At 44.6% G+C, this 27773-nt stretch overlaps 1 protein-coding gene across 1 annotated transcript; it reads right to left on the bottom strand.

Annotated features, from left to right (window-relative positions):
• Positions 1 to 27773, bottom strand: LOC109906949 (adhesion G protein-coupled receptor B1). Its single transcript, XM_031793295.1, has 30 exons — positions 27324 to 27773; positions 22026 to 22938; positions 20986 to 21263; positions 20765 to 20863; positions 20403 to 20573; positions 19979 to 20143; positions 17834 to 17998; positions 17506 to 17670; positions 17252 to 17353; positions 16997 to 17103; positions 16497 to 16691; positions 16246 to 16314; positions 14455 to 14563; positions 13417 to 13560; positions 13091 to 13160; positions 12694 to 12796; positions 12299 to 12342; positions 9450 to 9576; positions 5967 to 6070; positions 5747 to 5849; positions 5447 to 5597; positions 5101 to 5170; positions 4910 to 4976; positions 4431 to 4688; positions 4213 to 4311; positions 4054 to 4090; positions 3091 to 3755; positions 2729 to 2836; positions 2342 to 2392; positions 1 to 1997 (listed from the first exon to the last, which is right to left on the bottom strand). Exons 2-30 carry the CDS (start codon positions 22745 to 22747, stop codon positions 1800 to 1802), a joined length of 4746 nt encoding a protein of 1581 aa, XP_031649155.1. The 5' UTR covers positions 22748 to 22938; positions 27324 to 27773; the 3' UTR covers positions 1 to 1799.

The following is a 27773-nucleotide window of genomic DNA, read 5'->3' as shown; positions in this document are numbered from 1 at the left end:
TAGATATGTTTTTATTTTATTCCAAAAAATCACATTCATCTTGTGCTCTCAAAACTATACATGTACAACAAGAGGGGGGCACTATGGCTAGGAAGGAAATAGGGGACAGGAAAGATTTTTGGCACATACTGTAGTGCAATATTGACAAGATTATCAAAAACACACTATTACAGAAGACATGAGGTTCAGTTACTCCACACAGTGAGGTATGGAGTCAAAACAGTTATCCTGAAGCACTGTTTTTAGATATATTCTTATAGGCTATTATTAATTCTATATAACATTTGCTTTTTAGAATTAGAATAATCTACTAATCACAGACCTCCAAATAATTTGTAGTCTTGCGCTTTCACTCGGAACACAAGCAAACCTCTATTGAATTAATGTGTTTCATTACTAATACATATTTGTTACACAACAAAGTATCTGTATGCTCTGTAAATACGAGGAACATGTTATAAAAGAGTATTGAAACATCTTAAGAAAAACCAGCCTTATAATTCTGATATCAGTCCAGCTTGAGCATCAAGCGCCCATCATATTGCACTAGTTTCACACTGATGGTTTTAAAACACAAGGATGTTGTGTCGGAGTCCTTTGTAGCTGGCACTGCGGAAGTGAAGTCATGTCATTGGCAAGTGCCTCACAGCTTATAGTCCTGGGATCTAGAGCTCTTTCTGCAAGGCTGTGTGTGTCGCAGGAAGGAAAAGAGGTCCAATAGCGGGGGCTCTTGTTTATTGGGAACTGGAGGTGGGAATCTAATGGTCTTTGTCCAACACTTCCTAATGATGCTGCTCAGCAGTTCCCAGAATACACTGCTCTTCCTGTAACAGAGCTTGATGTTCTTCCAGGTGCCTGCCATGTGCTGCGGAGGCAGAACACAGGCATAACCAGGGTTCCCACCAACACGCTGACTGTCTGAATGCTATGCAGTCCTTTTGAAAACTGAGATCGATGCTAAAACAATAAAACAAAATACAGGTAATAATAATAATAATAATATAATAACATGATAATAATAATGTTCTGCTCTGTAAGCATGATCAAGCCTTGTCTCCAGTATAGGCATCATAGTCTCAAGAAGAGAGTTCTCATGGAAGAGTCTTTGCAGCTCTTTAGATGCACTTCCTGGCGAAGCGAGAAAATAATAGCTACAACACAGCAATTAAAGGGTGTGTCCCATAAACCACAGCGTTGAGTTCAGACACTAAGTCTGATGGGAGTCCAGTTGTCTCTTCTTGCCTTGTCCTAGCTAACTTGGAAGATGCCTTGGCCGCAAACACAAAAGTACAAATGTTCGGTTTGGTTAGAGCTCAGGGGTAGAGTGAAACCCATTGTTTTAAAACGAGTCGAAGTGGCCTGTTGACCGCATGTTAACCATGTCGACCACACCTCTCTTGAACCCAGTCGGAAGATTAAAGGAAACCTCTGTGGTCAGACCACAAACAGAACCAGAACCAGTCCTTGGAACCATCCATCACTATCTGACACTAACCACCAGTCAATATCAAACTGCTTCTCTAGTGTTGCTCATTATCATGTCCTTGCTGGAAAACAAATCTTGACAACACAATAGCTTCCCTCCTTTCATCTCTCTCCATCTTTCTCCTGTCGAGGGTTTGTAGACATGTATTCTGGGTTCAGCACTCTCTCAGCTCTCTCTTCCCCCACCTCTCTTCGCTTGTTCGTTCTTGGCTTCCTCTCCTCTCTCCATGTGGATCCATGGCTCTTCTTCTCCCCAAACCAATAGAATAGGTGACCGAGTTTGAACTATAAGGAACAATCTCAGGCTCATCCTCTCAGACCTCCGTCTGCAGGTCAATGATGTCCTGGCTGACCATTGAGATGGTGGCTCCAGCCTTCTCCCACTCCACCTGCTGCATATGCAGGGGCGACACGGCCAGGGGCTCTAGGTCTTTCCGCACCCAGGCAGGCGGTGAATGTTGCGTCCTCTGGACCCCATCCCAGGGTCTCTCCACCTGTTGCTGCTGCTTGTCCTGATGAGGTGAAAAGTGGAAGGCCATGAGTATTTGTATCACCACATTAGATTCGGTATGTTCAATGCAATAAAGCTGGACCTATATTTTTTTGAAAATTGTGAATCTGGATGATGGTCATTCATTGTAGTATTCCTTGTTTAATCCACCAACTGTCAATCGACTAGCCATTAACTAACTACCTTTAAGGTAACTTAAAAATCCCAATATAATTGTGTAATGTGCATTAACTGTTCCTCTTATACTGGGGGCTAGTGGTGCATTGCAATGCAGAGTATGCCCTATTTAAAATGCCTAAAAAGGTGTATTCAGAAAGTTAAACCAGTATGGGTAATAGGACTCACGCTGTGGTTTGTTTTGTCACTTCCTCCAGAGGACACACTCCATCTCACAGACTGTAAGGAAGAAGACAAAAATGCATAGTTTAAGTAATTATCTTAAAAGACTGTTAATGCAATTAACAGCTGAGGTCAAAGGGGTTTGCTGAGGTCAATGTGGTTTGCTGAGGTCAAGTTTTCTTCAAGAACAATACTCTTATGTAAATAAAGACTCTCTTTCTGCATGACGAATCTGATTAAAGATGTTCCTCGGCTTGGAATGGTCTCTCTCTTTTGGTTAACATTGTCTAGCCTAGCGACTACCAATTTATTTTCTACTGTATTTATCTTCAATAAAATAACTATGTGAATCTTTACGTACACTGTAAAATCAATTTCTATATGATTATTTACCTTGCTGTCTGAAGCAGGGGACTCTCTGTCTTGTTTCTCAGCATGATGTAATTTCCTGTTGAGGTCCTGGAACATGTTCTGGTGACGTTTCCTTGTGTGCATGATCTTCTACGGGACACATGGGAAAAGGAATAGTAGGTCAGCAAACGGCACAAAATGACTAAATTTTAGACAAATTGAATTTAGCTACTGATGAATTCTATCTAGATTATTGGTTAATATACAAACATGCACTTGAGTTTGCTTAAATGTAGCTCTTTGACATTATTACATGTTTATTACAAATTTATAGATGTGCTGTTAACATGATAATACAGTATTTGTTATATAATAACTTTTTGTTGGTTACAAAAGATACATACCTCGAAATCTAATTCAGCATAACGGGACTTCTGTCTCTCCAGGGAGCTCATGGACAGTGTGGAGATGGTCTCACTCTTGGACATCATGGAGTTCATAGAGTCGAAGGTGTCTCCCAGGCTGCTGTGGGTGATGTGAGACTCGCTGGACATGTTGTGGATGTTCTGGATGGGAGAGTCCCTCTCCGAGTAGGACACGCTGACCCGGTCGGACGGTAGCGTCTTGAGTCCGAAGGCAGCCTGGGGCTCAGCGAAGGGCCCACTGAGATGAACCAGCCTGGTCTGTGGAAGCTGCTCCACGCTGATGTTGTACTTGGACGGGTCCTCTTTGGCCTTGCGAAGGGTGGAGGTGGTGTTGGGCAGGAGCAAGTAGCCGCTACCGTCGGGGCAGCTCCCCTCCGCCTGGCCGCACACCAGGTCTGCATCCAGCTGCTGGAAGAGCTCACCGTCGCACACATAAATGGGTTTCCCGCAGGAGGACGGGTCCATGCCGCCATGCAGCCAACTCTTCTCCCTCTTCAGAGTGAGGGTGTGGCTGGAGTACTCGGGCACGGCCTGCATGTGGGCCTTGGTGGTGTGGGAGGGCAGGGTGTGGAAGTTGGAGCTCATGGGGAGGGGCAGCTGAGGTGGGAGGGGCATCTTCTCCTCACAGGAGGAGTTCATACCACCTAGATTAGAGAGGAGGGAAGGGGTGGGGGAAAATAGGTAAGATAGTGCACTTACAGTACAATCATGCTGGGCATTTCTGTTGATTCCCATTGATTGAAAGGATGGTCAAAGGTAAATAATAGATTCAGAAATAATCAAAGGTTGTGCTGAAATGTTTTCTTTAAGTAGCAACACGCCTCTAAAATATCTTCATTCTAAATGGACAAATAAAGGCCCTATGCCCTTCAGGAATGAACGGGCATTTTAGTAAGTGAATGGAAAAATGGTTAGGGGGGTAATGAAAGGAAAGACACTCACCGGGTCTGTTGGATTCAGCATCCTTCTCGAAATCAGACTGCAAAAAATACAAAGAGAAGGTTTTCTTAGTATTTATTAAACACTTTTACATTGAAAACACACGATTCAATCGTTCATAATGATTTCATTCAAGACATAAGCATAACCAAAGACACTCACCATGAGCTGGGTGTGGTGGCTATTTTGGATGGAACTGCCAGAATCTCCATTGCCATCGTCCTTACGGTCAACAACTCTGCATTTCACTGCCTCTTGGACCTATTAGAACGGTGTCAAAATGACCAAACAGTCAGCTACATTCTGATGTACTCTTTCAGAACACCCCTCAATACAAACCAAAACATAGGAAAAATAATACTTGAAAACGTTGTGCTTGCCTCTCTACGCAGGATGCAGTGCACCATGACGATTATGAACCCTTCCAGGGAGTCAAAGACAGCGAAGAGGATCTGGAAGAGAGCGGAGCGTCGGTCGGTCATGGCCAGGACAGCGGACATCCAGGTGAGGGCCAGCAGGGGCAGAATCACACAGGAGCTCCACAGGGACGCTCCCGCTCGCTCCTTCAGTTTGACATCGGTGATGCCGTCCTTGGACACCAGTTTGTTGAAGACCAGGATGCCAATTACCATGTTCACCTGTTCAAAATAAGTTAAAGACTCAATGAGTGAGACAATTGTAGTGAGCAATGGGTTTAACTGTGGTTAACAGTATGTTTAACAATGGGTAGCCATTGGTTTAACTACTATATAAGAGAATAAGAGAATGCATGGTAAAAGCATTCATTCATAAGTATTTGAAGGTTTTAAAATATATATATATATATATATATATATATTAGATATACAGGGATATATACCAGAACAACAGCAGCAGCGGGCCCAACGAACGAGTAGAGGAGTCCACCCTCCAGAGAGAGCCAGCAGCTACAGGGAACAGACAGAACAAGAGTCATTATTACATGAGCTAGGGTAAGGGAGTTAGAGAGAGAGAGAGGTAGAAGAAAGAGAGAGAGGTGAGGAGGAAGAGACAGATTGAGGTTTAACGTACTAGTTGACGGTGCCATATCCCTTAGCCTTGGTAAATCCAACAGACACAGCCACCACCAGAGCAGGGAGTCCTATAAGAGAGAGGGGGAGAGAAGGAACAGAGTTAGGGTTGAACGAGAAGACAACATGTCAGAAAGGGAGGAAAACATGCAGTTAGAATGTCCAAAGATGGTTGGAATTAGGTGAAGTCTGGAAAAGGAACGACAGACACATTGACAGACTCATACAAATATAGTTACTTTTTCTACTCTTTGAATGGGGATGCCCTTTATAGCAATTATATTTCTCTGGACAGAAATACAGACACAGTGACAGACAGACAGAAAGCCATTTATTAGGGTACGTACCCCAGCCCAAACAGAGGAAACGCTTGCGGATGATGCGGTTGCGCAGACGGCCCGTGACAGCCATGTAGGACTGCCATGCTTCCGTCAGCACCCAGCAGAAAGATGAGAGGAAGAAGAAGTGAAGGAGGGCGGCCACCACACCACACACCACCTGAAGGAAGGAGGGAAAGAGAGAAAGAGAGTGAGAGAAGAACGGTGTCAGTGGTGCGGCTAATCCCCAAGGCCTCAAAGCAGGAAGTCAGTCTAAGCAATAGTAAAGAAGAAAAAGAAGAGAGGGGATTGGTTAGAATGGTGCCCTACCTTGTTGCGAGCCTGGGTTTGTCCAACCAGAATGAGGGCATTGGAGCAGATAATGGAGAGGCAGAAGTTGATGAGGATCACTGAGCGCTCCGAGCGGATATACCTGGAGGACGAAATGGAGAGAGTGAGGACGGGGGGAAGACAAAGAGTGTTGCTCACACAAAAACATATGATATTACTGAAATGTGAAATAGTGGTTTTGCTTCCAGGGGGCACTTACTTCCAGACGGAGACATAGATAATGATGAGGAGCAGAAGGGTGAGAGAGGAGACCCCACAGCCCACGATGAGTGTCACAGAGGGAAGAAGATTCTTATCCATGTTCTGTAGAGAGGAGACAAGACAACACAACGCATTCCCTTAGTACGGTGCACAGCAACAAACACACACACTTGAAAAAGGCTAACACCAGAAAATGAACAACACACACACACACACTAGCAGTGAGCCTTGTGGGCAGGCTCTCTGCTGCGCTATCTGGAACAGCAGACGGCTCCCTGTAGGCAGACAACTGAATGGCACAATTAGGCCACTGCTAAGGCAAGGTGACCCCAAGGTGAACGTGTCAGAAAGATGAAGCGGCGAGCCAGAAACTCGGCCGAGGTCACTGCGTTTCCCCATTGAGCTTTTGAACCAGCAAATGAGGCGAGAAGGATACAGAACATATATCTCCCGCTACTAAGCAGAGGGTGAGAGAGAGAAATATCCTGGGTATTTCAGCATGGTGGCTTGCTGTTATTTTTTCCTGCCATTGTGGTGCGACAGCGGTGCTATAGCTGCAGTAGTAACCTTCTACGTATCTCCACCCATCCTTACAAGCTGATATCTGCATAGATTTATATGCTGTTGTGTCTTTCTATGAGGGGATTTTTACAGTGTCTGTGTGTGTGCCTAGTATCTTCTCACCCCTCCCTGCAGTGGACAGGTGGGCTGTTATCCCGTGCATTCATCTGACACCCCCTGCCCTCCCACGTCTCTGACAGGAGCTTAGAGCACTGCTAGAGCCATCGGAGGTGCCCACCTTTGTCAGACAGCCCTGGCACACTGAACTCCCGGCGGCGGGCACACGGGAGGATGTCGCGCCCCTGTTAGCCCTGTTGCTGACTCACCTGTGGGGCCCACGAGGGCACCAATACTGATGAGAGGGAGCCAGTGGCCCCCACCCGCTAACTGGCTGGGGCTTATTGCCTCGCCTACCGTCCCCCTGCTTTGATATCTTTTGTGGGGGTTGAGTTAATTGAACACCTTAGATGAATCTGCATCACCGGGGTGCAAATGAGACGCGGACCAATCATGTCCAGGCACCCAAGGTGGAAGCCTTCTTCATAAGCGAAGAGTCTAACTAGGCATTTTGATAGGGGTTAGGAATTGTGGCCCTTATAAAGCGAGCTAAATGCTAAGGAAGACAATAAATTGGCTATCTGGGATCCTTGGGACGTCACTTTGTAGTTGAAGGTAAAATGGTTACGGCTTTGGCCTTGAAGATAATGTCTGAGAGGCTAAAATGGGGATGAATGCGGTGCCTGGGAAGGCTGTCTCTGTCGCTATCTGCTCTCTGTGTGGACCTACCTCATTTCCCTGCACAGCTGGCAAACATCGCCTAAGGCAGCCAAATACTAAATTAGCACAGCAAATTTGTTTCGAAATCTATCCAACTACATCAGAGGCTTCCAAACCAGATGGCAGACAGCGAAGGGGTGCGCTGAACTGCCTTTTGCTTCTACCTCTTGCTAATGCCAGGGAGAAAAATAACAGTGGCAGCAGTATGCTAGCTTCACTATATCCCTCCCTATCTATCTGTCTATATGGGTTGATGCAGCCTTTCGACATGGGCTACTGAATGAAACTGTAATTCAACCTGTCTTGAGTTTGCCCTTGACGGAATCCCAATGTTCCCATGTTCCCCTAAACCTAGAATCAGGACAACAAAAAAAGTATTTATGGTGCCTATTAAGTGCGCATTTTCATTTGTGATAAGGCTTGATTACCCAGTGCGCACAGCTCTAATCGGGGTCCATTGGTCAAGGTTATCTTCACTGACTAACTAGGTGGGCCACTCCTGCCTCTTTGACCATGTGTCCAAGACACGTTCTCATTTGGTGCAGGGTCCAGGAAGCAGACCTTATCAAATGAGAGCTGAAACACTGCAGTGTCTGGCTGTTCTCTCCCATACAGCTGGCAGGCGGAGGGACAGTATTGAAAATGTCTATAGTACACATCAAAGGATGGTGGGGCGGGTGGAACCATCAATGCACAACCAGAGGTGTGCCTCTCATTGGCCAGCATCTTTGCCATTATTCAGAGAGACTTGATGCAGCCCGTGGGGGACAAAATGATTGGCGTAGCTGGCCGTTGACTATGGGGTGGGTATGGGTGGCTGGTTTTTGACGTTGTCTCACAAACACAGGGGGCGCTGTAGCTGCCTTTCTCTTTTCCAGACTGACAACAGAGACAAATCAAATGATGACAACAGGTCTAGAGACAAACAAAGCCCAGATTGCATCTCTTATGTTCAGATTGGCAGCATCTTCCGCTGGATACAGCAGAATCATGCAGTCCAAGCATACTTACTGGCTGTACTTTTGTATAGGCTTGGACATGCTTCTGCTGGGCCCACCACAGTTTAGTATGTGATATTTGCAGTCGAATGGAAGATAATCGTATGCGCAATTAAAGCCATCTGAGAGACACATGCGTTTCTCTGAATTTTAATAGCAAGTCCCATCTGTTGATTGTCACTGTGGTTTTGTTCATTGCAGCAAGCTCAGCACCAGCACTGCACAAATGGGTAAACCATTATCTCTGACCTGGGGGTTTGTATAGGGGGAGGGGATGGGGTTTGTTCTTCCTCAATATCCCAGTTACCAAAAAATCACACAGATGAGCTTGCACCGCAGAAGTCGTTACCAGGGCAACTAGAGAGTGAACGCTATGGAGGCACAATCTAAACGGGGTAAATTATATATTGCCTTTGCGCAATGGAGCTCTATACATATTGATAAAATGAATACACTAATCAAAGTATATGTTTCACCACCAGTCAGTGCATGCTGTGAAAACTATGGAATGCAACTCCCTATGAATTTGAATACCCAAAATGAATGAATTAAGAAACTTGATCAAATGGAAACACATTTCTGATATATGTAGAACACATTCAAATATGATGAATAAGCCTAAGTGCCTGAATACCATACACATTGTTCAGGTGATGCCTGTAACGTCCGCTATTCACTCTATTTGTAGGCTACAATGAAAACATTTAGCATTATGTTTTTCAACTTGAATTTGTCTATTTCATTCAATTGTTAATAATTACACAGAATTGCCTCCGATTATTAACGCAGACACGGCCATATGTAATTTGCACATATTTGATTAAGAAATTGTATTGAAAACCATCTTTAAAATGTAAAGACTAGGCCTATTATCACAATTATTCGACAGTTATGTTGATACATACTGAATGTCATTTCTATCGGATATCAGCATGTTGCACAGTTACCTGATCATTAAAATCACCAGGCTATCAAAACTATGGTCAATGGCACCTACCTGCACCGAGACAAAGACGAGGAAGCTGGCAGCGCGAAACCCAGTCATTCGAAAAACAACGCCTATGTTTACATTTCATTCTATCACCACACACACAAAACGAACATTAACATTAAAGAAACACACGGTAAATAGGCGCATCACTTACCATATCAGGGTTTAGACGCGCTAAAATGGCGAAGGTGGAGAGCCTGTCACACACGCATTTGGTTCTGAATGAATCAACAGCGACCGCTCTGCAGCTACGCGCAGACCAAGATCCAAGCAGCGAAGAACTGCACAGGGCAAGAGTGAAAGAGAACAGCGGGTTATGTATGAGTGAGGAAACATTTTTCGGAGAAATGATTCAAATGATCCTCTACATCCCAAACAGTTGTCACTGTAGAATATAATAAGACCACATAAAATATGCCCAGAACATTTGTAGTAGCAAATCACAGGTCTTTCAGTTTTGAATGGTAATTTGAAATGTACATTTAACATTTTAGTCATTCAGCAGAAGTAGTGAGTGCATACATTTTTCATACTGGTCCCCGTGTGGGAATCGAACCCGCAACCCCGGCGTTGCAAGCGCTATGCTCTACCATGAGAATGTAATACGTGATTGATATGATATGTGATATGTGTGTGAGTTTGATCCAAATCTAAGTTCTTATTACACTGTAATGATATAAGAATAAACCTGTTGTTTTCACAAGACAAACTGTTTCGTTATAATGAGTAGTTCTAACACCTGAAATGGTGGCTCTGCTGTGGGATGAACACTATTGTCGCTAATGCTATACCAAAAACATAAAAAATTATCTGTCTAATTTATATTCTTTGACTATCTTTCACAAGCAGTAGTATATATGAAATGGTGGACACTGGAGGACCCCAACAAGCCTAAAGTCAATAGTGAAAGAGGAAATTGTAAAAGAGAATTTCTTCCAGCAGACTTTCTCAAATGTATGAGTAAAATAAGAAATATGAGTGTTTTCTGTGGATGAGAATGGATTTCATTTGTGCCCTTCTGCTAAACCATGCATGGCCTTATGGTTTGGGCATGGGAATCACTTCACCACATGACCTCTATATGACTGCCATGGGGTCTTCTCTAAACCTTTTGAATATCTACGGTGTATGATGTTAACTCTCAGGTAAGATGGCCACTATGGATTTTCATCCAAGAATATCCAGTTTTAGGTATTGAGACAAAGGGAAAAGTCTTGTCATCAATGACCACTAAAGGACATTGTAATCAGCAATCTCCAGACAGCAACAACCCCTTTTCCACATCATGGAAGAATGAGGGACGATACACAAGCGTGTCACATATTCTGTGACAAAATCCTTATGTCACATGGGGGTAAAGTTATCAGGCCGCACTGTGCAGCAGAAGATCTTGCCACCTCACAGTGTTTCACATGTTGTGAGTGTCAGGGGGAGAAAATGGAGCGAAAAGCTGTGGTGGAAATAGAACACCACTACCAGCCAGCCCTCCTACCCAGACATAAGCCATCACACTGTCAGGTATAGCAGGGAGGTGGAAACGGCAGTAGTCCCTAGTAGGTAGTCAACAGGAAAGTCATCTGGGAGAGGAGGCTTTGCTCTGTATCCAATTCAGTTAATTACCTGCTTGCCTGTGAGATTTCTCAGGTCGCTCAGATGGGTTAGAAGTTGTAAGGTGAAGTAGAGGGTAGACTAGGAGGCATTGTTCCTCGGAAAGGTTTGTTTAACTGTAAATATCTGACTGTGTAGCTTCGAATGGGGATCAGACAGAGTAGGTTAGCTTGGAATGAGTCTTATGTCTAATATCGAACGCTAACAGCATCTCACTGAGAGGTGGACACTGACTCTAGACTAGCCTAGCTTAGCGCTAGGCCTCAATCTGTGTGTCTATAGCATAGCATAGACAGTTGGGCGTGGATTGACATGGCATCTCCCCCATGAGCCTGCCTCAAAACCAAACAAGTGCTGCTCCACAGAGTAAACATTGACCCAAACTCTGATCCAGGACTTCTCCCTCTCTCCCTCTCTACCATTCCCCCCTCTCCTCCATCTAGTCATTAATCACATCCGCTGTCCAAAATTAATCTAATTTAGCTGGAGGCACGTACCCCCTCCCTTCTGAAAGTGTATGAGCTAATTACATTTTCTCCTCTTCCTCTTTTTCTTCTTCTCTCTTTCGACTTAGGCTGCTTTTCTCAGGTGGGAAGGGATTCGGATGTGGATAGGGCCTCAGTTGAATGCATTGCAGTGTTTATCTGTGATCCACAAGTGTACAAATCTAAATGTAAATGTACGGCTGGCTGCCTCCAAAATAGTCCCTATGGAGCTATGGTCAAAATTAGTGTGCTCTATAGGGAATAGAGTGCTATTTAGGATGCATGCACCCTAAGCCCCACGGTGAGAGATCCAGAGCTGGGGGTAAACAGAATGCCAGGGTCTGTTCGTAATGCATTAAAATGCATCTAAACATTTTGTTTGAAACGTCCATGTTTCACTTCCTTTTAACCTCTGTTAACCTTTAAAAGGACAACATGACAACGGGAGAGATGGGTGAAGAAGAGTTGCCAATTGTCTTTGGATGATTAGAATGAAACTTTACTACTTCAATGTTGCCTCTGTGTTGTGTCCCTCTCTAGTTAGTGCGGTATGAATGGATCCTGATGACCTGTTGATCCGTGAAAGGTGTCACAGGGGGCTCTGAGGATGAGCGAGGCTGCTACCAATAAAGCTCAGAGAGATGGGTCATGTCAACATGGTCTATTGATGCTCTGTCCCTGCTAGTAGAGATGATTGACATTACAAGAGATGCAACACTACTGCATCACAGTGACTTATATAGCTAAAGGGTGAATGGTCATATAAAATGACAGAAGCAGGAGTGAATGGATCTTTTAGCTGGCGGGAATAATCAACTATCCCCAAATGGCTTGACAAAATGATGAAAATATGGACATTTATGAATGGAAATACACAAACGGGATGCGAACCACATTAGTCACCACTTACGTTTCACTCTCATCCCAGGAGATGCATGTTTCATTTATGGTGTCCTGAGAAAAGAGAAAAGGCGGGGTAAGGATCTAAGGAAAAGGAAATGCGTATGGTGCACAATTGAAGCACAGTTGGAGTCCTCCATCCACCACCATATGTGTGAGATGAAACAGCATGGTGCTAACCACCATCAAACATTTTTTTCCACGCTAACTTTCACGCCACTCCTCATTACCATAATGGCGCAGGTTTCTTTATGCAACTTAATGTATAACTCTGAAGTTTGTGGTTTAAAGATCAACACGATTTCAAAAGTAATTGTGGCACTGCAAGTGTACAGGAAATGTCAAATGTTGGATGCTTGTTAAAAACGTGTAGTACTGAAGAGCCATTATCCAGAGGAAACTTACATTATGTTGGTGGGGGAACTCGATTTCCACTGGGGGGGACAGCAGGCCTGGGGTGGGCTTGACCATAACTGTGACTACCTTGGAGTCGAGGACGGTGCTGTTACTGAAGGGATAAGAGACAGGACATTTGGTCAAATAAAGCACCGTTTTGTAAAAGTACTGTAGGTTTAATTCCGGTAGTTGATTCAATGGCAATCAATGGCTGGCTACTTCAGGGGAATTCTAAAATGATTTGCATATTGTTGTTTTTCACCGTGAGTAACCACATGTCTGTAAGTCACTGAGTCCTAGCCCCATTTAGGTTTCGACTAAGGACAGTCTACCTTCATCAAGGTACTGTATATCTAGAAGGCACTGTAAAAGTGAGCAGTATCAGTCATTCAGTAAGGAAGGCTACCTTTGGAAGGACAAGATAGAGCTGAGGTTTCTGTAGAGAATGATCCCGGTCACAAATGCAGTGGTGCCCTCTGTAACAGACAAGACCCACAATTATTATCATTATTCCACTGTTTCACTAGGAGAGAAGAAAATGGTAGACGTCAACAGGAACAGACAAGAGCTTTTGAGACTTTTTGAGTTGGTAGAACTGTTTGTTTTACTGTCTTCTATCTGTTTCCTTAAACAAATAATACATGCATGTCATTTATATATGCAGACTAGCTGTGTATGCATCAGTGGTTGTGAATGTACACTCGTTAACTACAGTATGTATGGAATTCTCACCAGACTGCTCGATGGACAGAGCATCACGGGAAACAGTGATCTTTTCCTCTGAGGTCCTGACCCAGTCCATCATGCCTCTCCATCCTCTCACTGGGAAGGTGAAGTCGGTGGTCATGGTTGTGGGGCGCTTATGGATGCTCAACACTGGAGAGGAGAAAAAGAGACATAAGATGTTGTGTTAAAGAGTGTTCCTGGAATACATGTTGTGTATAGGATACATTGACTCCGTTAGGGTCTGGTAAGTGAAGAATCAATTCATTGACGCCTGAACAAGCGGAGGACAGCTATGGCTTCATGCGTCATGTCTTTATCTGTCTGGAGGAGTTGCTGCTGAATCCTGTGTGAACTGCGATTGTGAATGTCACCTTTGCCATAGCCAAGACGACATGGCAAGAAATTGCTGACGCAATGAGAAAAATAAGCGTGAGTTCTACAGTTTGGACAGTGTGTCTTTTCTGAGAGTTTATGTAAAACCCAATCTGCTTCTAGCTTCTTCCCACGTAATTGGTAACTTGAAGGATGGGGTTAAGCTTTGCATCTTTGCATCCAGCTTAACATTACTTACCCCTGCACATCGACTCGGTGCTCCCTGTATATAGCCATGTTATTTTTTTGGTATTTTTATTCGTTATTCACTGTGTATTTATTCTTTGTGTCACTATTTCTATATATAATTTGAAAAAATCTTTAAATCTGCATTGTTGGAAAAAGACCCGTAATTAAGCATTTCACTGTTACTCTACACTTGTTTTCTACTTTTTACTATCTTCGAAGCATGTGAATTGTTTTTATTGATTCATTTGTATTTTTTACATATTTTGATGATCTGGTTCTGTGCTACCTTGAAGATGGATAGCTACTAATGGGCCTGCCAAAATGTCCTAGTGATAACAGATGCATTTACCCCACTAATCTAGAACGTCTCTTGTGACATGATTAAGATTGATACATTCTGTGGCCGGATAAAGGTAAAGACAAATCATCATTATCTTGGGGGTAAGAGCAGAGAACAGCTGGCCGGGAAAATTTGTGGCTCACCTAAATTCTCGGTGACTTCATAAATGTCTTGGAAGTCCTTCATCTGCATACCGATCATGTCCACAAAGTCCTCGACAAGCTGCAAGAACTCCTTGATGTTAGTGCCCATCTAGAGGAGAGACCGGAGGAGGGAGGGAGAGAGAGAGAAGGAATAAGGGAGGAGGGGAGACCGTAAATTAATATAAAATAAATCCTAAACATCCAGGGATTGTTTGAAGTCGGTTGAATTAACGTCATTACAACCTATTTACAACCAGAACTGGTTGAAATCTGGTTGAAATTGCGTCATTATTACAATGCCAGTTTTGCCGGCTGGGAGACTATTCGTTGTTCATAGAGGGTATTAGCATTGCTTATCTAAGCTGTGCATATAGAGAAAAAAATAATGTATAGGCCTTATACCGCACTGTATATGTAATGCCTTTCGTACTTTGTTTCATTCTTTTACAATACTAATGTCCCTGAGCAGTGAAAAGCACTATCATCCACAGTGGAGCCTCCTAACTTCCGGAGGGCCATATATGGGCATCAGGCAGCAGGCTGCTGTGGAAGGGAGGGAGGGCTCTTACGTCTCTCTGACGCAGAACAATTGCGATGTGGGCGAAAGGTGTGTGTACGTCTGTGTGATACATATTGCACAATGTACAGTGTCTGTGCACGTGTCCCTTCTTGACAACGACCATGGTCTGTGGGTTGGTATGGAGATGCACAGATTGGAGAGTGGGCGTTGAGATTCTCCCTGCCTGCCTCGTTCTTTCTCTCTGCCCCGAGCGTCAACTCTCTCCTAACTGAAACACTGCTAGTTCATAATCAGTTCATCTTCAATTTGACACGTACATTTTTGTTCCCTGAAATGTGGGCCTTTTGATTAGTGACTTGAGTTATCCACACTAATATATGTATCACCTTTCTCTAGCCATGTAGATAACAACCTGAGTAATCCTATCCACGAGGCTGGGGGCCACAGTTAACTTGAACAGGGTTTTCATCTTTCAAGTATCAAAATCAACATATTGCAAAATGTTACGACATTATATGAGATAAAAACGCCAAGAGGATTCATTCAAATTCATGAGAGTCTGATCCAGAGCATAAGATGCCAAAAACAAGTTCCATGGATTTCTACTTATCCCTTATTCGTAATGGTTCATGTGAGACACACATGAGTTAAATAGTATGGTAGTGTGCTATCCTTGTTTATGGGAAACATGCCCCTAACACTATCTTCAGTATAGGATGGTGTGAGGGAAGTCAAGGGGTTGTGGATTGATATGACTCATGTTCTATTCCTTTTTAATCAATATTCAGAAATGTCTCTGGGTGTCCTGTTCTTTCTCTGGTGTCTACTCTTTAGTAGGGAACTGAATGCTTTATTTGGGGGTGATAATAAGGTACCACCAGTTACCACTCCCCCCCATTCGCTCTCACACTTACAACAACAACACAGACCAAACTCCCCCCCCATTCGCTCTCACACTTACAACAACAGTGACAACAACACAGACCAAACCCCCCCCCCCCCCATTCGCTCTCACACTTACAACAACAGTGACAACAACACAGACCAACCCCCCCCCCCATTCGCTCTCACACTTACAACAACAGTGACAACAACACAGACCAAACTTTCTCCTTCCACTCCATCCCTCACACAGTTGCAAAAACCTGACAAAGGAAGAAAAACATTCTCCTCCACTCTTTTTCTCAGTTACACAGTCATACAAGCATCCACTCACACCTATTCATATGTTGCATTGCATAAATACACTGCTGTCAGAACTTGACACTCACCAGCTGTGCCTCCTCCCATTTGTCATGATGTTCCTCCTTCAGTAAGTTGCTGATTGTCTGGGCATAGTTCTGTAGAGAAGGAGATATGAGCGATAGGTGTTAGAATTGATAAAGCCCAAATCATACTTTGCTGGAGGAGTGTGAGGGCATACACATGGCAAAAAGGAATAGCTTGCTCTGTCTGAGTGACAATGCACATTACAATGTTGTTTTCAATGCTTAATTCAAAAACAACAGTATTTCAGGCTGACCTCCACATCAGCATTGCTCAGGCTGTATCCGACTCCCTTGTAGATCTCAGTGGTGTTCCTGAGGACATCCATGATGGACAACAGGTCTCCACTGTACTTGGTCCCCTCATCAGAGGTGGCCCTCAGCCGGGAGATCACCTCAGAAATCCCATCAGCCATCAGACCCTTCTGAGCCTTATCAACACCATGCTGGGCCTATGGGAAGGGAGGGTATACGTAGAGAGGTCACACTAGGTCATTGAAACTCTAGTTGGTGTACTGATACACTGTAGCTTGAGTACACCGCTGGGAAATCATAGGCTGTGGAGATGTGTTATTGAACTATCATCATATTAGGTATTGTAATGAGCCCCATCTCTAAGGGTTTGTAGTTAAGGGCAACGTCTTCAGAGTTGCGAGGTTTGACTACTAATTGTGTGATCCAGCAACAGATGATCATAACTAGCAGGTTTGTTGGAGGATACATCTCAAGACACTCCTTTCTGGCATAGTCAACTTACCAATAAGGAAATGTCCTGGTAGTTCTTGGAGATGCACTTGATGTGGGTCGGGTTCTCCCAATAAGCAAGGCCTACAGCGCCAAGGGTGCATCGGCGCAAGATCATGCCTGTGTGTACAACGGAGTACTGGAGGTCAGCATGATCTTTACACAGGGAGGATTACACTACTTCAACATGTGAAGTACATGTATATTGAAGTGAACTAAATGTATGTATTATAAAAAATTATGTGCTCCATGTGTTAATGTACTGTACCGGTGGAGTCTGTAGGGCAGGTCACGGCCGCCATATCTCCTGCTGGGGTTCTCTTCCACACAACATCACCATCGGTCTCCTCCTGACAGATCTCATGGGGTTCTGAAAAGAAGAGAGGGAGACTTGGTTACACATTTTGGTGCATTGAATCAAAGTATTTATTGGCTTTCTCTGGTCAACTTGTATTTGAATACTATTGTTTTTTGTTGAACCACTGAATTGTATGTCAGCCATGTTTGTTTTGACTCACTGACCTGGGCATCTTTTCTCGTTGCAGCGTCTCAGCTCTCCTCTCTCTCCAGGGCAAGTCTCTCCACTGAAGTAAGGTCCTTCGCACATCCTCTGTCTCTGCTGGCTTCCTCCCCCACAGGTCTTACTGCAGCTTCCCCATGAGCTCCATGATAACCAGCGTCCATCAACTAGAGAGAGACAAAACACAATGTTACCCCTTGACCCTGAACAGACTGACCAGTAGGCAGTGGCCTTTCACCCATAGACTACCCATGGAACTGGTTACTTGAAGAGTTATTATGACAAAAGAGGTTTCCGTTTCAAACTTGGTGTTGCAAGCTATCTATCTACCTGGGCAATCTTTCAGGAAGCAGTTATTGGTCTCACGCCAGTCACCACGGCACTCCGAACCTCCGTAGGACGGCCCGTTGCATTCACGTGTCCTCTGTTTGGTGCCATTGGAGCAAGAGGTGGAGCAGGTGGTCCAACCAGACCATTCGTTCCAGGCACCGTCCACTAGAGGGAACCAGAGAGGGAGGTGGAGAATTAGGACACCATCAAACCTCGGGCCATTATAGTAATCATCATGGCACAAAGATGCTATTAACATTTGAACATGTCCTACTTTGAGACTAGCAGTAGCAGTGAAGGCCCAAACTCTGTTCTGTTTTGTCCTTCATGCACCACTGCAGATGTCTCTAACTCTAAAAGGCTCCCATGCCAATTTCCTTCCTCAAACGACACACAAAACCACCAGTTGTTCGAGCCTGATCAAGTGTAGTGTATTTTAAGGGAGAAAAATGACTGCTTGCTCAATGCAGGTCAACATAGGCCTAATACAATGTATCATATGGGAGGAAAGATGATGGGCCTATTTTTCTAATGGATGTGTTTGACCAAAGCCCCATAGCTATCCTATGGGCCCTGGTCAAAAGTAAGGCACAGGGAACAGGGTGCCATTTAGGACGCAGTCAATGTTTCCCAACACAGGATGACAGGCCTAATTCAGGAGTCTCTGGAGGACATCGTATTCCATCGCTCACTGAGTTCCACCTCGTTAAGTTAGCCCTTCAGCCTACACGGGTGAGCAGGAACCTTTTTTTTATTTTGTTCTAATGGGAATGGATGGGGGACTTGATTCAGTGCAACACTTTACTTTTAATTCTGCTCTAAGCACTGTCCTCCTTGTCTAGTCTTGGGTATGCAAGGAGGAAAATTGGCCTGATGAAATACATGACAGGCAGTTTTGAAAAAAAAAAAAAAAGTTAGATTTAAATATTTAATATTTTCCAAAGGGCAAGACAATTTGTCAGAAATGGAATAAATCATTATTAATGGATAAAGAGACAAAAAAGGTTAATGACATTTTAGATTTCCTGGCTATTCCCAAATATTTCTTTTGGAAGCCAAAGTAAGTGTTTTCTTATTGGGTCGAATAGACTATTAAAGATGATTTGTCCTCAAAACCCCTTCAATTTCAGGTGAAATATATATTCGCTTTAGAAATGAGATTTTCCCAAAGATATGACAGTCATTTACAGCGCCCATCTTTTGGTGGAGCATATTGCCATCTGCTGTCCACAGTGTAAAACTACATGGCCAGGCACATTCAATTAACCAACTCAGCTGTTTTGAGGAGCAGCAGAAAATCTGTTATTTGCTAAGGGAAAAATGGAATTGCAAATGAAAAGCCATTGTTATAATATCTACAAAAACATCTAAGTACCAGACGGACAAAATATTTATGTACGTAGGTGAGAGAGAGAAGAGGACTAACCCACCTCACTGTCAGTGGGCGGTGTGTATGTATCAACAGAGAGAGAACTGAAGCTCCGACATGTTGGTGTGTGTGTGTGAGTGAGGAGTGTATTACTCACTGCCTGTACCGCCCATGACTAAGCCCTGCAGGCATTTGTTCTGCAGATACAGTACGTCAGTTGTGATGACAAACTAATATTTGACTCCCCAGATAACCACTCATAGTCAGAATAGGTAGGATGAGTAGAAAGGAAGGAGGGAAGAGAGAAGCCTTGAAAGTGAAAGTATCTTAGTCAGTCAGAGTTCTTCCCACATGGGTCAGTGAGGGTGTTTAAGGCTACCCCATTGACAGAGATATTCTCATTCTCATTGGGGCGGCAGGGTAGCCTAGTGGTTAGAGCGTTGGACTAGTAACCGGAAGGTTGCAAGTTCAAACCCCCGAGCTGGCAAGGTACAAATCTGTCGTTCTGCCCCTGAACAGGCAGAACCCACTGTACCTAGGCCATCATTGAAAATAAGAATTTGTTCTTAACTGACTTGCCTAGTTAAATAAAGGTAAAATAAAAAATAAAGATGAGTAAGTAAGTGGTCCTGTGTGGCTGAGTTGGTAAGAGCATGGTGCTAGGGTTGTGAGATCAATTATATACTTAAATGTATGCACTCACTTTTGTAAGTTGCTTTGGATAAAAGAGTCTGCTAAATGGCACACATCATAATTAAGTAAGCAATAAGGCTAACCTGGGCAGACTGCGATGTTGCAGAACTTGGTCTGTTTGATGGGTCCCTTGCAGGGTTCTCCTCCGTTCTGGGGCTGCTTGCAGGTGCGGGTGCGGTCACGGTAACCACGGCCGCAGGTGGAAGAGCACAGGCTCCATGGGGACCACTCGTCCCAAGCTCCATCAACTGAAAACAAGAGGAAAAATTCAGCCCATGTCACCAAATATACATTTCTAAATTTTTGGTTCATTTGCCCGCAAAATAAATATAAATTAATTGTAAGTAACTGAGTTGTAGTGTCTTTGGGTGTTGACTGGTCAGGGAGGGGACAATTTCATGAGCTATCCACTAGGTGGAGTTGTGATCTTTACCATAGTTGCCAACCTATCTAGAGGAACACACACACACACCCTAAACACGGCCCAGGAAATGAGCCACCACTTACCGGGGCAGACCATGGTGTTGTTGCAGGGCCGGTTCTCGCGGAGGGGGCCGGTGCATTGGGTGCTGTAGGAGGAGGTAACACAGAAACGGGAGCGGGCCTGCCAGCCCTCTCCACAGCTCACTGAACACACACTCCAGGGGGACCACTCATCTGCAACCGCAGCAGCGTCCACTACAAAGGTCAGGGGTCAAAGAGTCAGCGCTGAAGGTCCGGGGGCAGTAACACTTGTAATATGGCAGACATCGAAGCTGTACATCGGTATCTTAAATTTGACAATATTATACTGGTTATTATGCTATTGTAAACACCTCTCCAACTACTCCTAAAGCTGGATTTTTCCCCCCCTAGAATTTATGTCTCACCTGTTTGAGGGGCCACAACTCCAGTGATGGGAACATCAGCGTTGTCTCTTTTCAGGCCGACGATGGAAGCCAGGGCTTGGCTACGGCTGTGCACTTGACCTGTGGAGGTAAAGGATGGTTAGTGAGCTGAACAAACAGATCAACACAAAGACAGACAGTAGGTTGGGCAATACAGGCTGACAAGAAAACAGACGGACAGCTAGGTTGACAGGTAGACTCACCAATGCAGGGCTGAGGGTTGCAGGCCCGCCCCTCTTCGACCACGCCTTCACACACACTATCCTCTGGCTGACAGGCTCGGCTGCGCACCTGGACTCCACCCCCGCACTCCATACTGCACTCAGACCAGCGGCCCCACCCACTCCAGCCCTCTGAGGGAGAGAAGAGAAGAGGCACATTGCACACATGATACATGACACACAAGTCCAGAGACATAATTACTGAGGATGACACTGGTACGTAGATATGGAGACAATAGTCTGAAGGACCTGAACTCATTCTACTGCGCAGAAACTAACATATCAAAATTGCTACAGTTCAGTAAGAATGTAAATGGATTTTTCAAGTAAAGTTTTCTTAAGGATTTCGATGTAAAAAACGGAAACGGGTAATTAGTGTGCATGTCAGGGAGCTGAGAAAAGCACAAGGACAGCTCTTTGTGAGAAGCCATACCAGATTAATTTTTTTAATTTGAAATGATTGTTTGCTTTCCAGCACCGTGGAAAGCATGGTGTGCAAGGCTGGAGCGTTGCTACGGTTACTGCAAGTGCTTGGCTTCGATTTCCTGTGCAAGCTAACTGTGGGGGCTTTGTGCACGCTGTGTGTGTATCTCTCGCATCCCTCAATCCCTCAGCAAAGAGCCAGTAAACATGTCCGCCATCCAAGAAAACAAAAAGGCGACCTAACACATGTGCATTGGGAGCTATCTGACCATTTAGCCCTTAAGGAGCCCCACAGTCTCTTACTAAACACCCTTCATTTACGCCTTATGATACTGGGGCAGCAAAAAGCACATCTTCATCAGAACCCCACATGCTCTATATCAGCAAAGGGGGGGGGGGGGGCATCTCAACCACATGGAGAGTGAGGTAGGGTTGATGAGTTGGAATCAGCTTGATGAGATTGTGCTTCCAAAGGATCATGTCTCCAATCAGCCAGACAGAGATCTAGTCTAGACTCTACACTCTTAACAAAAACAAACATGTGGAGTCATGGACATTGAGCATAACACAATAAGCAGATTAAATGGTGGTAACTCTACTCACTTATGATCTCGGCGTCGCGTACAATTTCACGTCCAGTGTCTCGGGGGGTTGGGATGCACTTCTCCAGGTAGACGCCTCCACGGTAGCAGCCGCCGGGCTTCCTGACGGGGGTCTCCCAGCACTGGCAGGGGGTGTTCATGATGCCGCAGGGGTTGAGATGGGTGCTGGTGGACAAACAATTCTCCAGCCACTGGCACAGCTTCTGACAGGCTGGCATACTGGGGTTCCTCTTGCCCACCACCAGGAACTCGGCCTTGAACTCACCGCTGCTCTCTCCCTCCACAATCTCCAGGCCGTGTCTTGGCGCCACCTTGCGGAGCTGCAGGAACTGCTTGCTGGACTCCAGGTAGGTTACAGAAGTTGAAGCGTCGCACAATCTGACGACTTCATCAAAGCTCTCCATACCCAGGTAGGTGCGAGAGGTCTCGATGAAGGAGTCGAACTGGAAGGTTTTGACCTGGCGGGGCAGGCAGGAGTCGGTGGGCTTGGTGATCTTCATGTAGACGGTGTAGCGGCGAGGGTCTGGGTTCTGCAGGGTCCAGGAGCACGGCGTGGAGGGCAGGTTGGCGGTCGAAGAGAACAGCCCGAAGAAGCGGCTCTGCTCCAGGGAGGCGCAGGTATCAGAGGCTGGGCCGGAAGGGACGCTGGAAGTCAAACCGAGGAAAAGAAGGGCCAAAAGTGCCACAAAGGGCCCGGACTGGGGAGGTGACCACGTCATTGTGTGGTCGCTTTGAGAGGATGTTTCGAGGAGACACAAATCGATTTCACTCTTTTCTCTCTCCTCTATTTATGCAATTTGTTGCAATGTGACTTCGGTTGCTTGGTCCTTGTTGGTTTAGTCTCTGAGGAATTAGATGGGGCTCAAAGGCTTCAGTGGGACAGACAGACAGTCATGTGTCAAAGATGTGTCTGTTGGATAAAGGGGAGACAAAAAAATGAAACATGACAGGTCACTAAGCGTAACAATTCTCTGATCAACACCTACCAATACGAACCTCGGTCCAATGGTAAATTCAGGAATTTTTCCGAACTAACTAATATTTGATTTTCATATGATGATTATACGCATTGCAACCTGCACATGCTGTCATTGTTAATACATATTTGGTCTTCATTTACTTAATTGACATACCTGTATAAATAAATGTGAAATGTTTTTTTTTTATCCCCACTTGAGTACTGAGCCTGTGATTAGCATTACTGTGCATTTCTGTGCAGCATCAGATCTCTCCAATGAACAAATGAACTGAGGGTCCAGAGTATAATAACAGTGTGTGGACCTGCAATTTACAGTCCTTCGCAGCGGGCTAGCCTCTGCTCTCTCTCTCTCAATTTCTCTCTCTCTCTCACTGTTTCCTCCCACACACGGGAATGTGCCACTAAACGCTAACCAGTGTGCGTCAGGCTGACGTCTGTGCCAGCGCGTTGCCATTGGGAACCGCAGACAACGCTTGGAGTCACTTATACTCTCCACATAATAATTCACACTTCCTGTTGCTGCAATGTTGTCTTCCTTCTGTAGCAAACTGGCTCCAATTAAGATCCTACATCTGTATCTGTCAAGTCATGTATATGAATACCCTATCTGACCCTGCAGCAAAGAGCACACAAGATCAATGTCCCTGTGCTGGACTCTTCATGTGGCACCTTATACTTGATGAGTTTGCACAATGTCTAGGTGTTATGGCTACTTGGGTTTGGGGCGTTTTGGGGGCTAAGGAGGGAATAAGGAGAGAAGAAGACTGTTGCTCAGCAACAACTTTCTCATGCATGCAGGGCAAGGATATTCATCCTGCCAAGTGTCACTGTGGCAGCCCAGTCTTCTTGTGCTAGTGGTTAACGCCCAAAGAAGCCCTGAAACATGATTAATCCACCAAATGATGCTAAGTAATTCCAAATGATGCTAAGCATATTCACATTTTATAAGTAAGTCTCTAAGGGGGCTCAAAGTCTTGGCTACGTTATTGGGTGTGTTGAGGAACAAAAGGTATAACCAGGTGCAGAATGATATAGCAGAAAACATTAAATGCTCGCAAAACTTCCGCAAGGCCTCCTCCTTCTCTTGTTTTCTCACTAGCGGTGCACCTGCATCTTTTAAAGCTAGACCCTATCATTCCTTTCCCCCTCCATCTCGCTCTGCAAAAGGCTCCTTCCTATACCCTCCCTCTCAGGTAGACCTATGCTTTGTGTGGGAGTATGTCTCTCGCTCTCTCTCCTCCCTCGGCCTCCCAGATACCAGCCGGAAGCTCCATGAATGGGCTTCTAGTGAGGCGAAAACTGAGGAGAGAAAGGAAAAATGTCCGGCTGTCACATTTACAGCCTCTCTCTCTCTTTATAGTCTCTCTCTTACTCCCCTCCTCTTGCTCTATCTTGCTGTTGACAACAACATTGCTGCTGACAACAACATTGCTGCAAATACAGGCAGCCTAGGCGTAAGCAGTTGGTAGTTATGGAAACAGCTGTTATACATTTTTGGTGCATATTGTTGTAAAATTGAGAAGAGAGGAAAAGGCTAAATTACCATCAGGTGCTCTCTGTTTGTGCTGTGATGCACAGTTTTCAAGAGCCACTTTTCATCAAAGAGATGATGATGTGTTTTGCATAACACCATGTATCCAACAGCACTAACAGCCCAGTGAAAAACACTCCTGTTTCTCTCTGTGGATGTGCACTTAGGACTGTGTACAACATGTGGAAGTTGTACAATGATTCAAGACTTCACAGGGAATCTACAGAGATAGAAGAAGTGCTTTAAGGCAGAAGGGCCATTTGTTTGCATGACTAATGGAGCGCTGTGAGAAAGTAAGGGTGTGTGTGCAGGTCTGTGTGTGTGTGTGTGTGGTGGTGGGGGGGGGGGGGGGGGGGGGGTGTTAGGAGTTCTAGTGCTGCCATAGAAACCATTACCCTTTGTATGTGGTTGTTTTGAAGGCAATCATAGATCAGTTGACAGTGTATTTGACTACTCTAAACAAGTTCCAGTCACAGCATATTGCCACAGAGACAATACATTGTTGTTTGCTCTACTCTGCACTGCATGTAATCTGTATATGAACTGTTTTAACACAGGGACATCTCCTTGGTTCTTCTGAAACGATAACATGCAGCAAATGAAGGACACAGCTGCCGCAGGTGGCCAACAAGTCCCCAAATCCTCTGTCACTTTGTATCTTTTTGTGCAGAGGTTGAAGAAGGGAAAGATAAGAGAAAGCCATCTGAAACTGAACCATCTGTGGTAGAAGCCCTAGGGGAGGAGTGGGGGAGTGAGGGAATGGTGAGGGGAACGTGGGAGGGACGGTCGTTTTTCCTTCCTCTGTAAGATTGCTCTCTTTCTGCTGACTTTCATGGCAAAAGTAAAAACCCTTTTGCTCTCGGCGCCATCAAGTTAATGAAAAGGCTCACGCTGTATCTCTTCAATTGCGTGCCATGTGCAAACCAAGGCAGGCACATGCAGGGCACCATCCTTAAACTCTGTGGCCGTTTTGGCTCTCGTTTTTCAAGTTCATGTGACACCACAAGAAAAAGGGCGCTGACGAGGAAAATCAACACAGCCCAAGACTACATGAGCTCTTAAACCCACTTGTGATGGGTGTGAGAGAAAGGCTCTCTCCCACATTAAATGTCACTCAGCTTTTGGCATCCTTTAAATATGCCTGTTTCCATCCAAGTGTACCCCCTCTGTGTCTTTCTATGAGAGCGGACTTGTTTGTCAGCACTTTAACACATGTATCCTAATTATTCTCATTATTAAGCATTACTGCCTCTACAAGTCCCCCTTTGTTTTGGAGACCTACGGTGAGAGTCAAATCAGTTTCTGTGGCAAACGTGTGTGTGTGTGTTTGTGTGTGTTTTCCAAATGCACTTTTGGAGGTGAATGCTGTACAATGCCAGCAGACAGCCAGTTAGCAAATGAAAATCTTGATTTGAAAACAAGTCATACATGTGTCTTAAGTTCCAAAGCGTTACATGAACGCCTTCTTCATGCCAAAACAACATGCACTGATATCATGCATTAAGAAGGTCATCAAAGCTAGTAGACACTGTTTGATGATTATGAAGTGTTTTTCTAGTTTCATAGTCGTTGAATAAACAAAAACTGAAATGGTAACCATGAAATCATTGCTATACAGTATGTGCTATTCTTTATTCAAGCAATAGCAAATGCTGCATTATCAAATGATAGGTTCTTATCAGACATTATTAACTCAAATCAAATTCAGAGATTCATCAGAGTTCAGCAGCGTATGACCATGACAGTTGGAAATATTGAACCGTTAAAAGGAACCATATCGCTGAACACTGAGAAACTTTGGTAGAGCAACCTGTTGATGAATATATCACCACTCCCACGGCAGAAATGTTTATGTCTGACATTCATGATAAACATGATACAACTTCATGCTGTCATCAAAATCACTTCCAATTGACAAGCTCATTGCACACGGTTTCTTATGACTTCTGCCTGTGTCCGTGTCTGTAAAGTAACTCTATATGAAATGAAATGTAGTGCGCACGGGACATTGAGAAATATTGCCCGGATGTGTGAAAACTTACAATGGAGTCATCAAGTTGATACAGTATCTCCAAGGGTAAAGTCATTGCATGACATCATTGATATGTGGAAGATCTTTTGGGATCATGTAATGCAACATATACCGTTCAGGTCCGTGCTGCCTAAATGGATCAGGACGGCTATTCACAAGGTGGAATGATAGTTCCTTGGCTCCTAGAAAAATAGCCTAAAGGACATGGAGCAATACGTGTAAGACCGGTTGAAATGATTTGCATTTGCATGCTTGTTTCACATGCATACAGCTCCTCATGTTGTGTCGTGTTGTTGTAGGCTAATCATGAATCCAATGTGCAGGTTGCTGCAATAATGTGTTCTGAAGTCACAATGTTGCACCAATAAGACGATCGCAGACAAACGGAAAGACTTTGACAGAGCTTTAGACTGAACCCGACATTCCGTGTTCAGCACCATGGACAGCGACCGAGGCAGAAGGTTATTGTTCAGCACCATTTACAACCGACTGAGTCTCAATGCGCCCGGCGCTGCACTGAAGAAACGGATGCATTCCAGTACCTCAACTCTCCCGAAGTCTAGCGGGTTTTCACATATGCAGAGACAACTTCCTCACATAAGCTTCCATGTAAACACATCAAGACAAAGATAATAATGTACTTGGAATACCAACTATTTCATCAAGCACTAATTGACCAAGCACAATACTAAACAGTCAAAGCAACAAAACACGATACAATGAATCAAACAATAGAATAGGCTACTACCGTACCTTACGAACGTTCTATTAGTGCACACTCTCCATTCAAAGGTCCACAATTACTCGAGCTGGATTCAGGAAGCAACTTTCGAAGTCTTCATGTTGTCATCGAAGAATGTTCGGGCCAAAACGTTCAGCAAGGGGCGACAGCAGAAACTGTAAATGGCAAGTCCAGACCCGACTGTGTCGGATCGATCCCAAGTTCTAGAGCAGTGTCCACTTCCACAAGCAAATGTCAAATTAAACGACTCTGACCAAACTCCAAAGAGTGTACTACCAACTTTTCTCTGTTGCTATATCCAGATAAACTGACTATAGCCACATTTCGAATTGATTGTATATTGGATCTCCAAAAAGTCCTGAAAGCAGAATATGTCTTCTTGTCTTTCCTTTATGAGCTCCAATATATTGTTGGTACTTTTACTCCCGGCTTCGTAGTCCTGCTTGTGGTTCTTGCACTGC

Source organism: Oncorhynchus kisutch, linkage group LG17 (assembly GCF_002021735.2).
Source record: "Oncorhynchus kisutch isolate 150728-3 linkage group LG17, Okis_V2, whole genome shotgun sequence".
Classification (NCBI taxonomy): domain Eukaryota; kingdom Metazoa; phylum Chordata; class Actinopteri; order Salmoniformes; family Salmonidae; genus Oncorhynchus; species Oncorhynchus kisutch.
This window is presented reverse-complemented; position numbering and strand designations above follow the sequence as displayed.